A 17995-nucleotide genomic window follows, 5' to 3' on the forward strand; every position below is an offset into this window, starting at 1 on the left:
CCCATGAAGTTTCAAGTTGCTATCTCTTAAAATATTTTTTTGTATAGCCTATACAAAAAAGAAGAAAATTTGCAAAATAAGCATGGAAAAAAGGGGCAATATCTCCATAAATATGCTGTGGAGATTTGTAAACCCTTTCAGTGCATTCCTTCTCTCTGTGATTTAGAGTCCTCCAATGAAGTTTCAAATTACATTTTATATCTAAAACTTTCAGTTATGGTCCCAACAAAAATTATGCAAAAAAAAATATAAAAGGCAGTAGAAATGAAGCATTATTATACTTGTGCACTGCATTCCTACTCAATGAGATCCATCAGTTTTCGAGTTATGTTTTGGAAAAAAAAATGAGCACAAAAAATACTCAAAATGATTAAAAGGAGAATTATCATTCTTGTGCTTTGCATGACTCTTTCTTTAGAAGATTTACCCACAAGTTGATGTTGCAAATACTTCTTGAGACATGCTCCTGACAAATTAACATGAAAAATAACAAAGGGAAATAACTCAAAGATTATGATGGGCAGAGTTATCACTATTGTCCTCACTGAGATCTATCCACCTAAGAAGTTTCAAGTTGTGGTCCTAAAGTTTAGTTTCAAAATTTCTTTAATTATAAAGATATAATTTTATATATCATCTCCCTTTGGCAAATTTTGCAAAGATGTTGCTTGGGATAAAATTTTCTTGTCTATAGAACCACAACCTTATATGTTGTTTTAAAGGGACTCCAATGTGGTTTCATGACAAGGCTGGACTGAAAATATTTTTCAAGATTTGTGATTTACCATTTATTGTAGGTCTGAACTAATAACTCTTCAGATTAATTTCCTCATTCTGTATTTCTATACTAATATTGCAGGTGAAAATAACAACAGAATTGTAAATATTTTGTCATTTTATTTGTTCATTTTCTAGTTTGCTTTATATACATATATCATCAAAGATATGAAATTATTTTGGAACACAAAAAAGAGAACTACCATATAGCACATATTTTACAAATGTTGGGTGATTATGCTTTATATTAACATAAAACTGGACCTTAATTCTTCCACATATACCAACTGTACATGTGTTCATAACAAAAGCACTCTCATTACCAAATTCAGTAACATAAAAAAAAAACATACTGTTAAATACACTAAAGTAGAAATAACTACAGCACTTGTGTAAAATAGTGGTGTTGACTGTAGGCAATTAACAAAATGACTAGGGTACAAGCATATTTATTCACTTAAATAAAAAATGAAAAAAAAACTTTATGGGAAAATACTTTTTGATGAAGCAATTGCTGTATATTCAAGTACATGACATACATTCTCAACATATTTAATCTAACGAATATATTACATGATTGTGTAAAACTTGCTCACAGAGCTTACAAACAAAACAGATGAAAAATGTAGCCCTGAAAACATTTAAAACAATGAAAAGTTGGAAAAGATTAAATACAAAATATAAAACACTTTTACATGATCTTTTTAGTGTCTTTCCTACTCAACTTTTACTATATATATAAAAATTACAAAGCCTAATGCATAAGTAGGTTTCACCTTATATAGTACACATATTCTCATAAACGGTCAGCCATTCTTGTTGTTGTTTTTTTGTCACAGTTTTTGTAATACCTAATCTTAATACATTTTTTGTCACATGAGAGGGTATTTTCCAGTGAGACGTTATTGAAAAAATATAATCAATATGGTGGCTTGCATACATGCTCATTGGTGTCTGAAATATTTAAATGTGAAAAATATATTTTTTGCAAGCATCAATTATTTATAAAATATTTAAAACCTTTAACATGTATAAATATAGAGATAAGATCTCTATAGTTCATTTTCAAGTATTATATTTCAATTTAAGAACATTCAAGGTATAATCTGCAAAAATCTAGTACATATTTCATTTTATTCTTAATTGATGTGACTTGAAAAACTGATCAATGTTGAAGATTAATGGAATAGTACATTGTTGCATTTAAATGTTTATATTAATTCTGAAGTGTTGGTGGTCATTTAACTTGTAAGATATAACTGATAAAATATTATCATATTCAATAAATGGTTAAAGCTAGAGGTTTTATAAACTATTTATAATTATTCTTTGACATGATAATATTTGTTAATCAAGAATATGCACGTTTGCAGTCATTACAATATACATGTAGTAAGAAAATTGTATGAAAGGAAGTTTTTCAGACACAGTTTCATCTATGGCAAATAGTAATCTCCTAGCAACCATAATAAATATCTGTATTTGACAATTACAAGATGTAATAATACTTTTACCATTAGACACTGTCAACATGTTAATTGTTCACACAAACATTGTGATATGGCAACATAAAAGGCACTACAACATACAGCACCTAATGTGCTGGAAGACTTACTTTAAAACTATCTCACTTTCATTTGTAACCTCAATATAAACACATCTCTGATACATGAAAATAAATTAGATATGCAAAAAATTTTGAGACCTAAACTTCTTATAAAAAGATATATTTTTTTTACTGTTATATCCTTGGGACTTAAACATACATGTGCTTGGCAATGTACAGAAAGACTTTGGTATATTCCAAATCTGATCATTATTTTACTCTGGCATTATTGAGCTCATAATTTTGATCATAATGATGAGTCAGCAATATTGAGTGTTGTCAGTACAATATATTATGGAAGACTTATTTATTACAACCACAGGGACTCGTCACGTTGTTGGGACAGTGTAAAAAGTAATTCTACAAAAAATACATACTTTATATAAAAATACTATAACTATATAAAGTACATATAGTGTTGGGATAGTGTAAAAAGTAGTTCAAGATAAAAAAATAAAAAATTATATATAAATAAAAATGCTAATTTGAATTTGCCCTAGCTTTCAGCTTTTCAGCCTTCTTCAGCAGCATTTATTATAGATACAAATACGAGAATCATACAAAACAAGGGAAGTCTTAATATAATTATAATATATAGACTATTATATAAAGTATATATATATACATTTTTTTCCTAGAATTACATTTTACACTAATTCCCAACACTGTGTTGAGTCCCTGTGACACATCTCAAGTTTCTCATTAGTTGTCTCGTTATCTATTCATTTTACATGTAAAGCTTTAATCACAATAAGTTTGTATTAGTGATATGACATTTTATAATTATACAACTTTTGTGAGACCAATGTCATGGTTTAAAGCTATATTACTAGAAATTGTTTATAAAATAAATATTTATACAAAAAAAGAATTGTAGGAAAATTTCGTTGTTTAGAAATGATGTTAGAAAATATATGTAACAATCTAGTGTTGTAATATATGACGTATAAAGATAGAATATGGCATGACATCTTGAAACAAGATTAAAGTTGATACATGAAAATGAGACATTCAAAGTTGACATTGTGATTATGAAACTGATGAAATAATCCATATTTTTCCTTGCATTCATCTCAAAATCTTTTTAAATAAAATGTTAATTACAAGTGACTAACAAGTGGTAAAATCAATGTGAAGTGTAACATCAAACATTGTATCATTAACAAAAGTTTAAGATATTCAAGCTATGATGTAAAATCTATATCAAGTTAAAGGAACTTGAATATTTTCTTGTGCCAGCATAATCAATTTCAAAATAGAGTTGTAAGGTTTTAGAATTCAATATTTTCTTTATTTCCAATGTGATCTAATGCTAAATTATAATTAAGTGTAGGAAACCTATCCCTCATAAACATATCATTAATTGATACTTTAACTGTGAAACTGAAACACTATATTAAATCTGATTTTTTTTTATACACTATAGAAAATCTCTGTATTATTCTATTATAACCTTAAAAATCTAGCATTGTGACAGTTTATTGAAATAGATGTACAAATAAAGCAATACCATTCCTAAGGAAAAATATATAAAAAAAGTTTAGCCGTTACAAAATTAAAAATTTCAAACAGCTAGTTTACATACATATATCAGGAAAAGCCTGCAGTATGATTTAGTGTTATGATGAAGCTATGAGGATGGCAATATGAAGTAAATCTATGAGACATAAAGCTATGACATAGCATAGTAATGATACAATGACAGTATGAAATGATGCTTTAAGGTATGTCACACAATAATGATAGGGACTGATACTTGGAAAAAAAGAAAACATACATATATATTTATGTTGTTAATATTTACAACCTATGGATTCACACACCATGCAATTATAATATGCCCATTAATGTTCTAATTAAAATTTCAATTAGAACAATTATAAACCAGAATATGACACCTCAAAATACTTAAAGCTAACTGTTTGCAAAATTTTGGGACAATTTTTATATTATATGAAACAAAAAAGCATCTAATAAGCAAAAACATTTTTTTTTTTACAAAAAATCCTGGTCCAATATAACTTGTGAAAAAAACTTACAACTATATTTTCTCATTATCAAAATTTTCACTTCAAATAGTACATATTCTAAAACATTACATTATAACAGCAAGATAAAAAATTTAAAGTCTATTATGCTATTCAAAAACTATTTAGTACTGACATTTCATGTTAAACAATATAAACGGTTCCTATTGTATTTTTCAAAAATAATTATTTAAAAACACATATCTAAACCCTTAACCACCCTGCAACTTATAGTGATTTAAATGAAACTTTAAACCTTTGCCGCTAGTATAGCCGCCAGTATAGAACCAGACCAGTCTGTACATCCATACAGTCTGACCAGGCTCTATACTGTCAACTGGCTACAAAATTTCATCTCAATATCCTCAAAATTGATAATGGACAGTTCCAAAAATAAAACCTGGACGAGTCCATTATGTAATTCAGCAGGTTTAGGGTTAAAAGAAGCCAATATGGCAACAATCAACTTATAAGACAATACATTTTATATATTGATGCTCACTAGTTTATTTTCAAAAAAAAAAACAAACAAAAAGAAAGCCATGCCCTGATAACACCATTTACGATATCATCATTCTTAGAGTGGAAATTTTTTTTAAACTTCTTTGTACCTGAAATACACCTGAATATTCCACTCATCTCAAATTTTGTTTTGTTCATGACACAAGTCAGTTATGTACAGTCAAAACTTGAATTAATGGTACTTTTGGTCCCCTAACTTACAAAAAGCCTGAATAGATATAAGGCAATACTCATACTATTTGCCTTGCAAATATCACATCTAAACAGTGACACAAACCCCTTTGGTCATTCTAACCTGCACTTACACCACTCAGTCACACAAGATTATCAAATTCTGAGAAATAAAACCATTTAAATACACATAAAATATTATGCAAATTCATTTCCACCTTCCACACAGCATATATGTTTACTCATTAAACATTTGCTAAAGTGATACAAAATCAGCAAGTGTACTTAATCATCTCTAAATCCAGATGTTTAACAAAATTAATCTACAAATGCACACATAAATGTGGAGTTTCACTGTAACTTTTCAGTTTGTCATTTTCGCATGTTAGATCACAATAAATAACAGCTCTACAAAAATAGGTTATTCAAGTAGAGTTACCTCCCTTTGTCCATTTTTTTATATATGGCAAGTGCATTTGAAGTAACACATAGAATTTTCACACAATTACATCATCATCACTCATTTCCATAAAAAATTCTCATCTTGTGGGTATATATAAGTGGATTTTTTTCCAAATGCATGCCTATTGCACAAATGTAATAATAACATTATAACATGTTAAATTAATGCATTCAATCAAACAATCAATCACAGTCAACTTGATTCTACATGTATACAGTAAGAAATTCAGTTGAACCTTCCAAGTTATGAATCCTAATTTCTACACTGGATCTTGGCCCTTTGCAGTATATAAAATATTGGAAATATTGTCTTACATTATCTCTAGCACTACAAAAATGTATTTTTCTTCAAGAATTACAATATTCTTGTCAATGGAAAAATTGTTTCTATAAAATTTATAGAATGGTTCACAGTTGACGAAATAAATGTTCATAGACTGGAACTCACTTGAGATTTCTTATTCAAACAGACTGATTTTATGTTATCAAACAAATACACCATTATGATAGATGAATGTATTCTAGTACAAGTCTATGTTATGTTATATCTGAGTTATGAAATGTTTATATCCAGGTAGTTGATGGACTGGAATTCAATTTGGATTTCCGCTTAAAAAATCCAGATGGCCACTTCCTCAATGATGAGAGTGACCAGCGGGGTTTTTGTCAACTGTGCGGCACATGTACAACGTACGCCCCCGCTCGCCCAGTGCTCAACGGAGCTGCCTGAAAACATACAGAATAAACAAGTGTCAAAAATATCTAAATAACATGATTCTGGACAAGTTATATGGCAGGATAAACATAGTTATTTAAACAGCTCTGGTGATATAAACAAACAACCTTTTCTATAGGGCCATATAAGATGTCAAAAAATATAACCAATAATGTATGTGTTAATAGAGAATCAATGCACAATGTCATGGAATTTCAATATACATAATACTTGAACTTATCCATAAAACACTTTAATAGATATGATAAGCACCATCGTAAAAAAACTATTAAATTTCTTAAATCCCCTTTATACAATAAAATATGTAGGCAATGGGTCACCATTTATTAATATATATTTTGTTTTTTACTCTCAAATATTTATGTTAGAAAAACTTAAAAATTTGTTTGTTATGGCTTATATATGACAACATATCTGTAACAGGATTGTATTTTTACAATATAAAACAATTGAAATATACCTTGGTCCACTCATTATTTATAGGGTCATATGCCTCAACATCTTTCAGGTAATGTTGTCCATCATAACCCCCTACAGCATACAGTCTGTCCCCTAATAAACACATACCAACAGCATCTCTTGGTGCACTTATTGGAGATATCATGGTCCATTGGTCAGTTTTGGGGTCATATCTGAAAAAATAATGACTTTTATTAACTTTTTACACAATTTGTTATGATTATTATACACTTAAAATTGGCCTGAACAACTATACTCAACGTCACTAATTTCATGTCATCACTTATTTCACAGTAATGGCATATTTCCATGTGACAAGTGTTAAAATTAGTCAAACTTGAGATATTTTAGCCATACATCTTAACAACAAAGTTTGTGTGCAAAATATTTTAAATCTGTAGATTTTGACGGAAATCAGAACAATTTGCTAATTTCTGCAAAATGCCACAATAGTCCATTAAAATGTGTCCATACCTCTGAACCTTGAACTACGAGGAGCACAGTATATACAAGGCAATAATATAGGGTTGTTTGAATGTTGTTATTTTTATATATCAAAAATCTGTGCTTAGTGCATTGGTATCAAATCTTACATTAAGTCTTATAAATCTTACAAATAAAGTAAGATTCAAGACAAATGTAACAAGATAAAAGTTTCCCCAGTATTTAAATCAGTAAATCTGTGAGTACAAAACACCTGACACAATTCAAACTAATGAGAGTATTTCATTTCTTTACTTCCTGAAAACACGGCCAACAACAAAGATAAATTTCAAGTTCAAGTATCAATATTCCCCCTTTCATCATTTTCCTCAACAAATCCTTGGGAACATTATATACACTTCCTCTTTAAAAGCATGATATTTTCACAGCCTGCCCTAATACATCAGTGTTATAAATACAAAGATGTAGTTATAAACAGTGCAGGAATATCATAAATTACACAAGATCCTGTATCTCGTCTAAAAACAAAGTGCTTGTTAAATGCCTTTGATGTTTCGTTGATGAGAAGATGTTATATTTGCTAGTCTTATCTGACACTCTTTAAATATATAATATTATATCATAACAGTTTGTTCAACAAGTATGCTTCTTTGTAAAATATTTCAAATATTAATTTTATCACACTGTTGTTTTCTAGAATACAGATAAAATGCATGATGAGAGGGGAAAATGGTAATAAATTTATCTACAGGCATAACGGAGGTCTCTTAAGTTCTTACATTATATTCTCAAAAGCATTGGGGTAATTGATTTCACAGGAAGATAAGCCCACTCAATGCACTCCATTTTAAATCTTGAAGTTATAAGACCTATCCTAAAACTTCTATTATTCAACTGGCTGGGTTTCAGATAGAATTTGAAAAGTACAAAAAAGGCTTATTTCTTTGAGTGCTTGTATAATAACAACAAAGTACATGTATCACCAGTCAGGTCAGTATGACCATCAGGTCAGTATAACCACACTCAATATTGTTGCCTCGTCAATGTCAATACTGAGATCCCTTAAATTACAATTTGACAGTTCCATACACAATCTAATAGAGTCTAGTGCACAAGTCTAGCAACTTAAATATTAAAAGTGGCCACATGGCAGAGTGTTTAATGCGTCAGAATAGATTTAAAAAGATTTCTGACTGTATGGGTTCAAACCCTGCCAGAGGCAGGCTGTTGTTTCCTTGAGCAAGAAACTTTATTTTTATTGCTTAGTACTGGTTAATTTCAGGAACAGATTCAAGTGTTTCAATAAGCTTATATAACACAATTGAATTAAAATAAATTTGTATAAACTGAATTTAAAACTTTTATCAATCTTCAACATGAAGTAATGTAAACAGCAATTTAACAACAATTAAAATGTCATTCAATATTGAAAGCTTGCAGTTTACATAATGTCAAAGGTATATACAGCTGCTGCTAGTATGACCAGATATTATACTGTAAGCTGATCAAATTAAGTATTTTATTCAAAAAAATTCTCAAGCTTACATTTTTTTCCATAAAACTGTAGTTCTACATCACATCAATAATAGAATAAGATTATATAAATACAGCTCAGTCTGTCTAACTTTGTGAACTCACCTTTCAGCACAATCAAATCTACAACATGTAGGATTAGTAGCTGGAGCCTCATGACCCCCAACAGCATATAGGAACCCGTTACATGTGGTCACGCCCACACCGCCACGTCTCTTAGACATTGGTGTACAGGGCATCCATTTATTGGTGTGAGGATCAAAACATTCTACAGATTTTAAACATGATGACCCGTCACGTCCTCCTACAGAATACAACCTGAAAATAAACAAATTCATTGTCATAAACTTTTATGTGGATTTTGAATCACACCTTTGAAGCTGAACTCCATGGCAACTTTCAAGCTGGTATGTTAAAGGACCAACAGGCTACTCTGTGTATGTATATTTCAGGCAATGACAAGCACGTACAACCAAAACATTTTGTTTATGATTGATCCAGAGATTCCTGTTTCATTGGCATTGAACTGGTCTCTTCACTGTCAAAGTTTATGATATTATTTACTTTTCTTGTAACAATTATGCTATACCTAAAGTGTTGCCACTGATTTTTTCTGTAGCAAATTTGCAACAGTTTGACATATAATAATGATATATGTAAATTTTGGTCAGAACAACAACTTATGGTATCATTATAACAGTAACTAAATTATTGCTTAAATCTTTTTGGAGTTTCATAAAGTAAATATCACAATTGGCATATTACCAAAGTCCATAATTATTATGCCAATACCCAAACTTGCAGTAAAAACAATCATGAATGATAGAATTATAAAGAACAGATTTTTTTTCATTTTCTTTTAAATAATTGATATACATGTAACTTTTTCTATAGATACATTTCACTTCAGCAAAGCAGTTTTACACCTTTTATATAGCAGTAATATATAACAAAAAACCCATCAGGAGTTTCTAACAAAACATTTAATAAAAGTTAGAACAATTTTCACATAAATCTAGACAAGTGCTGTTTTAAGAGAAACATTTTATCACTGTTGATAACTGTTGTAGGAGATCTGATTGTTTTATCCCACCATCACTGCAGTAAACTTTTCAACATTTCACAGAGAAATTTCTTTTAAACAGTTTCCCTAATGCCCAATTAATCAGCCGAACTGCATTAGTGGATGCTTTGTTCTAGAAATAAATAAATATAAAAACACACACACAGTTCCAGCAGGACTTGATACATTTCGGTAGATGAGGGCATTAATTGACAAGTTTTGGCAGTGCTTCAAAAGACAATATATTTTTATGTAGACTGTGCAATGATTTTATCACAGAGCTGGGGTGCTTTTACGTAATTAACTCCCCTTTATCCAGTAATGCACATACACAATTAAAAGAATATTTACTGCTACCAGCCAGTATTTATGTCTAATTATCTTCACAGTATGCCTTAATTGCAGTTTTCCACGGTTACCTATCTCATTTTAATTATGAAATAACACCACTGTAAGTTACAGTGGTTTTAGCTGGGTTTAAAGTCAAAGTTCGAACAATAAATCACAAACGGCAACTTTCCAGTTTTACATATGCAGGAAGACTTCAGGTGCCACTCAAAGTGCATTATTGCTCAGGTAAGCATCTGTATAAAACCACAGACATTTTGTAAACTAGTTTGATAACTTCCATACATGAAAACATTTAAAGGTCCTTGCCAGATTTAAATCCAGTGGTGAGGGGCAAGAGAATTGATGTCAGCAACCTTTACCACTAGGCTCCGGTGGCCCAGCAAATATCAAGCATTCTCCAATAGTCTTTCCACTTACAAAATCATTTTGAATATTTAGTCATCTTTGATTAAAAAAAATTATGACTGTTTGTTTTATTTGATACAACATGTTCATTTTCTGGATTTGATAGTGGCCACAAGGGTAGGCCGTCAAAACAACCAGTATAGATATTCAATCTAGCTTTCAAAACCGTGCTGTCTGACTAGAATTTGTGCTAATGGCATCTCTAATCAGCTTGCACAACCATGCTGTTTGAATATAATCTGCAACCATGGCTGCTCTCATCAGCTTATATAACCATGCTGTTTGAATATAATCTGCAACCATGGTTGAACTCATCAGCTTATATAACCATGCTGTTTGAATAGAATATGTAACCATGTTTGATCTCATCAGCTTAAATAACCATGCTGTTTGAATAGAATATGTAACCATGGCTGCTCTCATCAGCTTATATAACCATGCTGTTTGAATATAATCTGCAACCATGGTTGAACTCATCAGCTTATATAACCATGCTGTTTGAATAGAATATGTAACCATGGCTGCTCTCATCAGCTTTTACAACCATGCTGCCTGATAAGAAAAATTGTGATAAATGCTTAATTTATCTTGAATCTGTTCACTTTGCTGGAGTCATGCAGCTTTAATTTCAAGCAGGGTTGAATAGTAATATTTCTTCCATGTCTTTGTCATTCTCGTCTGTGAAGATCTCTTCAACATAGACAAACATCTGGTTTCCAAGTATGTTCTTACAAAAAAACACAACAACAATTATGCCATTATGTTTTCTGCATACAAATCATTACAGAAACAAATAGTTTCTACTAAAGTTTATATAAATATACAAAAACATTTTTACAGCCAGACACTCAAGAATTTCTATTGCATATGCCAGAAACCTCCATTATTCTTGTGATCAATTTATATTTGTTGAAGTATTTACAATTTGTCTTGAGACAAAAACAAAACAACAGCTGTAAGCAGAAGAATTCTACTTCAAAAAACATGTCTCTATAATTATTTCAACACTACCTCTCTTGAACTTTACTTTCTAAACTGTATCACTAGAATGATAAATTCAAACAGCAAATCAAAATTATATATACATCTTGAATTTTTTATTACATTTGAGCCGCGTCACGACAAAACCAACATAATAGGTTTGCGACCAGCATGGATCAAGACCAGCCTGCGCGGATCCATACTGTTTGCTATCAGTTTCTCTACTTGTAATAGGGTTTGTAAGCGAACAGCATGGATCCTGATCAGACTGCGCAGATGCGCAGGCTGGTCTGGATCCATGCTGGTCGCAAACCCATTATGTTGGTTTTGTCGTGACGCGGCTCATGTATTGTCTAATCATGATAAATCAGATTTTCATGACTTACTTTCCAAAGAGGACAGCCACACCTACAGTACTTCTAGGGGTTGACATAGGGGCAACATAACTCCACTGTTTAGCCTGTGGGTCCCATCTCTCCACTGTATTTAGATATGACCAACCATCATGACCACCCACAGCATACATAGGTCCCTCTAGCACTCCTACACCTGTAAATACACCAGTAATGAACTGTATCGCTCATATCTGATATTTCACTTTGTTTCTAGAATCAAAAGAACTTCACTAGCATTGAAAAAATACTTGAGCTGCATTTTTTCTTTTTAAGTCTGAACTTCTGTACCACATGTGAAAGTATTTAATTTTTGATGTCTCATGGCAACACTTTGTAAATATGTTTTTTTAAGTAGGTTCAGTTATTACAATTATGAAATTAACTTGTGACTCACATGGGATTCATTTTCATTGATGTCTTGGTTACAAACATTACATGAATTTTTTAACATCCTTGTTACTTTATTATTAATATATGATAATAAAATCAAAATTCTACACATACATGTATTGCCATAAATTATAGAAGATGTATTAAGAGTTTGTTTATGAAATGACTGAAACAGGAACATTATAAATGTTTCATTTATTTTAAGGTCAAGGCTAAATGTAAAAGTATTTCAGTTATATACTGGTCTGAAGTTAACTAATGTTTAATGTCCGAACCAGAACAAACATGTTTTACCTACCAACCTCTCAACATATAAATCATTTAATATAGTACCAATGTCTTTAATAATATTGTCACAGGAAAACATATGCTGTGCCATAGATTTAAATTCACAAAAACCAAGAGATGCAGACCTAATGTTATATATACTGAGCTATGAAAGCACAAAGGCCTTAACTTTTCAATGTTAAAATATTTTAATATTACATTAATATGTAAAATTGACCCAACAGAATGATGCCACCAAAAAAAATACGAGAAATGGAACAATATTCGACTACATAAATCATGATACATATGTGCATTATCTTAAACTGATGAGATCCATATGTCTCCAAATAAAAATGACAATATTTACTAAATCCATGACAACATGCACACATAAAATTTGATTTTATGTTCTATCATATGTTATGATTTATATCACAGACAGGATGCCATCAATGTGACAATTAATGTTAGTTTGCACATACCAGACAGAAAATATATAACATTAAATATACTAAACTGCTATACCATGTGATAATAAAGTTATTTTACTGCATAAAATCATAAAATAATGCAGGGAAAATATCCTAAATATATCCCTGCAGCTTCATTCTACATTATATCAAGGATTAAATGCAATATTGCCATAACTCAAAAAAAGTAAGTTAGTTTGTTACAGCATTTTCAAATGAACCTCTATTGTTTTATGTTAAATATCTCTTTGTTTTGTTTTCATCATTCATCACAAGTTTTCTGTGAAGATTTTTCAGAAAACAATTTCCACTACAAATTACCTAGCAACAAAACAAATGTCTAATCACAGACAAAACACTCCCTTGAATAAAGATTATCTATCTTTATATACAGGCTACAAAAACGACTGCCTATGTCTTTGGCATCTTAGATCTATTTTGTATCTATTTTAGACTTGTAGACAAAATGTCTTTCACAAAATGAATACAAATTTACTGTATAACGAAATGAAAATCACAAAAAAAACATCAATAAATAATCTTATATTTGTGCTTTAAAAAAAAAGAAAATTTTTTTAAAAATAATTGTTACCCAATCCGTGTCTATGAGTTGACATTGGAGGCATGAGGGTCCACGTTTTCTTTCTCAGATCATAACATTCTACAGTATTTAGTGTCTTCAGACCCTCTCTACCTCCAACTATGAAGAGTTTATTCTCCAGTACTGCCACACCAAACTGTAATCGTCGACCATTCATATTAGCAACCTGAGTCCAAGTGTTGGTCCTTAAGTCATATTTCTCTATTGTTGATGGACCTGAAAATATGACAAATGCTTAACTCTATCACGCCATCTACAAATAGTTAACTCTTTATCACAATCTACAAATGGATGGTTAACTCTAAATGGCAATCTACATAAACAATATTTTGACTCATTTTCTTATAAAAAATGATAATGTAAAGGTAACACAGCTAATAAGTCAGATATGCAGTCTGGCCTGGCGATATACTAGCGATATAAGGAAATTATTTTTGTCACAATAGCATGAGTTGAACATAAGAAAATTATGCAAAAGAAACTTTTCTCACGCTTGGAAAATTCAAAATTAGTCTGAAATTTTCTAATTTCCGAGACCTTTGGTGGTCTCTTTATTCAATCTTTATGCAACCTTTGTCTATTATATTGACATTAACTGACTACCATGACAAAAGACACCAGGATTATATTGGTATCATTAGAATTCTAAAATGGGAACTTACATTACCACAGAACCGAAAATACTGTACTTATACGTAATAAATTTATCTTATGTTATTCTCTTAGACATATTAACTAAAAGTGCACTATAAATGTCTATAATAATGTCAAGTCTAGGGAAAGAAGCATCAACTATAATTTGATGTCATCTTCACTTCAATCAATTCTCTAAGTATCATTCTCCCAGGCATTATTACACAGGCAATAAACTTCAATCTTATGAGGCTTATATATCTCAAACAGTGCACTTAACTTGAGCATATTTGGAGACTTTCTAGTTCTTTCATGTTCTGGTAAGTTTTTATTTCGCCTATTTTCAACAGTATCTAGTTTATATAAATAATTATACTAATAGCTTAATTATGATAAATGCTTAGAGCTTATTTAAACCATTCAAGTCCAGTTCCTGAAACTAACCAATAAGGGTGTCAATAAACCCAAAGGCTGGAAGATAAATGGTGTGACCCCAGTGGGGGCTTAACACAATCACTGCCTTCTGAGGCTGACATTTTAAAAATTAGCCCACATATTCTTAAAGAGTAGTTCACAAATAATTAAGGAATTACCTTCACAAGTGTTTGGATTCTGTACATATTCTAACCTGTTAAACTACTCCAAGTTATGCACTGTAACATACAGTGGAAGTCAAACAGATTAAGATATTTTGTCTCAAACCACCTGGTGACAAAACTTTTTTTCTGAGTTCTGTCTCAAATCTTATCACTTTCATTGGTCAGTGTACATTCTGCGTAAGTTTCTGACCAATCAAATGCCCGAGATCTGAGTTTAAGCTTAGAGAATTTATTAATAACCTTGGACCCAGGCTCACAGACAGAGAAAGAGAGACAAGTTTACAAAAATGTCTATAAAATACAATGTTTACTGACATAATGTCAATATTTTACCTTTATTACTATCCATACCACCTACTGCAAACATCATACCAACAGTGGATTTACGTGGTTTGGTCCTTGGACTCTGGAATGATGACCTTCTCTCAGGTAGTAGGTGATATTTTAAAGCCTCCATAATCAAACCCTGACAGTCTTTGTTATCCTTGAAGAGTGGATTCGTCTCTACATGGTCGGCTATAAACTGTGAACAAGAACAAAATAGTAAGTCAATCAAAATACTCACACAAAAAAATTAACCTATCAAAGTAAGTTTTCTTGTGCAACTTTGTGTACATTTTTTTTTTTACATAAAATCTGGGACTTAAATTGACATCTTAAGTCCAAGATAAAATTTACAAACACATTGCAAGGAATTGAATGTGGTTTTTTAGTTTTTTTTGTTTTTTTTTGTATTTTAGGATCTGAATGTTATTTTCATATCTGATCAATATTATATGCCCATAACAATCCTCCATTACCCTGTTTATTAAAATGTTTTCTAAATTACTAATTAAAATATACTCAGTCAACCTCTGCATTGTTCTTGTGAAACCTAAGAGGTCCTTATTGAGGGTTGATGCAAAACTGTTGTAAGTCCTTCTTTATGTTATATAAGTTACTGTAGTTTTGCGCTCAACCCTCGTTATATACATCAACATGTGCACTATTAAAATCTCATTTCTGTTTCAGTTTCTATTACCTAGTACAAAGACCTTTGATGATGGTTTCATAAAGAACCATGGGTTAAATAAGTAAACTTTCATTAGTGAAACCAGTACATACAATGAACATTAATGTGTTTTGTTTTTTTACAATGAAAAAAAAATATATTGATAGATTTTCCTTTGAAGTACTGTATACAAGTTACCAGTATCTTACACTTTTCTTACACTATTACATGTACTGAATATTAGTATCTAAAGAAGAAGCCATGTTTATACAATGTAATTAAATTAGAGAGTTTATAAAGAGACATGTTATAAGGTATCTGATAACATTAACAAGTGTTTTAAGCAGCTGATATATTGCTATCAGGGGTTACAGACTTATTCCTTAACTCTGACAAATTATTTGTTTAATATATATATGGCTTCTGTAATGTAACACAACAGGCTTCTCTAATTAAATAATATACAGATGTTCAGAGGGCAGGGCAAACTAAAGAAGGCTGCATTTTATACTATGCTCATCTTTGGTATTGCAGAAAATAACTGAAATCTAGGAAATATTTTACTTGAATATGCCTTATTTGTATAAGAAAATGCAGAAGCTAATTTTGGGAAGCTGAAGTTCCTTTTATTGGCCAAGTTAATTTTGGTCCATTGTCATATGTATTCATACTGTGTTTATCAAAAGTGTATAGAGTAATTTATTTTCCTTTTGTGTACTCAAAACTGAAAAGATGTTTATTTTACATGTAAATAGAGACTGTGAATCAATTATCATGTGAAGCAATTATCAGTATTTTAAATATCACATTTAAGCAGATTATAATTATCTTTAAGATCTTAAAGCAAATACTGATATCTTTAAACTGTTGCAAAGACAAAAAAAAGGTCAGACTCCTCTATTATATAATGGGGGAGGGCATTGAAAATTCATAAAAAAAAAAGCTTAAATCAATGTGTCTTTTACAAATATTTAAATGGCTAGTTAAAAATATTCTTAAGTCTTTCAGTATTTCTATATACATATATGAATCTAAGAATGTTTTTATATAATAACAAACAACTTAAAACATACATCTTACAGACTCTCTATGACTAGAAAAATAAAGTGTTTATGTTTCTAAATAAATCTCCATCTCCCCTGATACCTGATACTTTGTTTACAAAATATACAATACTAGGACAAAATATTTAACATTACAGACTCTCTATGACTAGATAAATAAAGTGTTTATGTTTCTAAATAAATCTTGATCTCCTCTGATACTTCATACTTTGTTTACAAAATATACAATACTAGGACAAAATATTTAACATTACAGACTCAAGTTATAAACTATAATGTCAACAAAGTGCAAAAACAACTTGAGAAATTTGACACCTTCTTATGAATATATAATAAACACTTGTTAATGTGAGACAGTTATTTCATTTTTTTTTATGTATAATTCTAGTTTTAACAAACTAAACATTGATGTCAAAATTGTATAAGGATTTCAAGTATGTGTAATTATAATGGAGCATGAATCTTATTAACATTTTTTACAACAACAAAATTAACAACTCAAAAGCTTGTTATCTTTTTGCAAGTTTTAATATTACATATAATTTATTGGGGAATCTTTTTGCGTTGTAATTCCAGACAATTCTTTTGAATTTTAAGTAACAGTTAACCCGTCAATGGTCTTTGGTACTTGAGTGGTCTATGAAAAAAGTTTTTTTGCACTAAAATTGTTCACAAACTTGAAACAGCTTTCTTGAAGGCGACAAGTTTTCACTAAGTGATTTATTCTCCTGGACTTCATCACATTTTAATACGACTGCACAGGACATTCTTTACCTAATTTTTATAACAAATTTCCAAAATTATTTCTTTTTTTGAAATCAAAATTGAATAATAAGAAAACTAGAAATGTGTCATCATGCCACGGATGCCCCCACATGCAGCCAAAATTTCAGATGGTGCATTAATTATTTTTTTCATTTTAAGTTCAAAGCCCTTAAAACTTTTCAATGTTAACGCAAACCATTTTCATACAATGTTCAAGGCACTGAAATTATTCAGTCTTAACCTTTTAAAAATAGCATATTGCATATTTGTAGCCAAAATA

General features: G+C 30.4%; 1 protein-coding gene across 10 annotated transcripts in view; it reads right to left on the reverse strand.

The window, feature by feature from the left end:
* Window positions 1-5264: 5264 nt before the first annotated feature.
* LOC132748579 (kelch-like protein 5) overlaps window positions 5265-17995 on the reverse strand; it is an 89247-nt gene continuing 76516 nt past the window's right edge. For all 10 annotated transcript variants that reach the window (XM_060738198.1, XM_060738197.1, XM_060738196.1 and 7 more), the window contains 6 exons: window positions 15229-15418; window positions 13655-13879; window positions 11924-12086; window positions 8843-9055; window positions 6762-6933; window positions 5265-6291 (listed from right to left, as the gene is read on the reverse strand). In XM_060738198.1, the coding sequence (XP_060594181.1) occupies window positions 6232-6291; window positions 6762-6933; window positions 8843-9055; window positions 11924-12086; window positions 13655-13879; window positions 15229-15418 (1023 nt within the window). In that variant the 3' untranslated portion in view covers window positions 5265-6231. The remainder of the gene's footprint in view (window positions 6292-6761; window positions 6934-8842; window positions 9056-11923; window positions 12087-13654; window positions 13880-15228; window positions 15419-17995) is intronic.

The sequence above is a fragment of the Ruditapes philippinarum genome, unplaced genomic scaffold (assembly GCF_026571515.1).
Source record: "Ruditapes philippinarum isolate M1 unplaced genomic scaffold, ASM2657151v2 ctg1019_1_1_1_1, whole genome shotgun sequence".
Taxonomy (NCBI): Eukaryota; Metazoa; Mollusca; class Bivalvia; order Venerida; family Veneridae; genus Ruditapes; species Ruditapes philippinarum.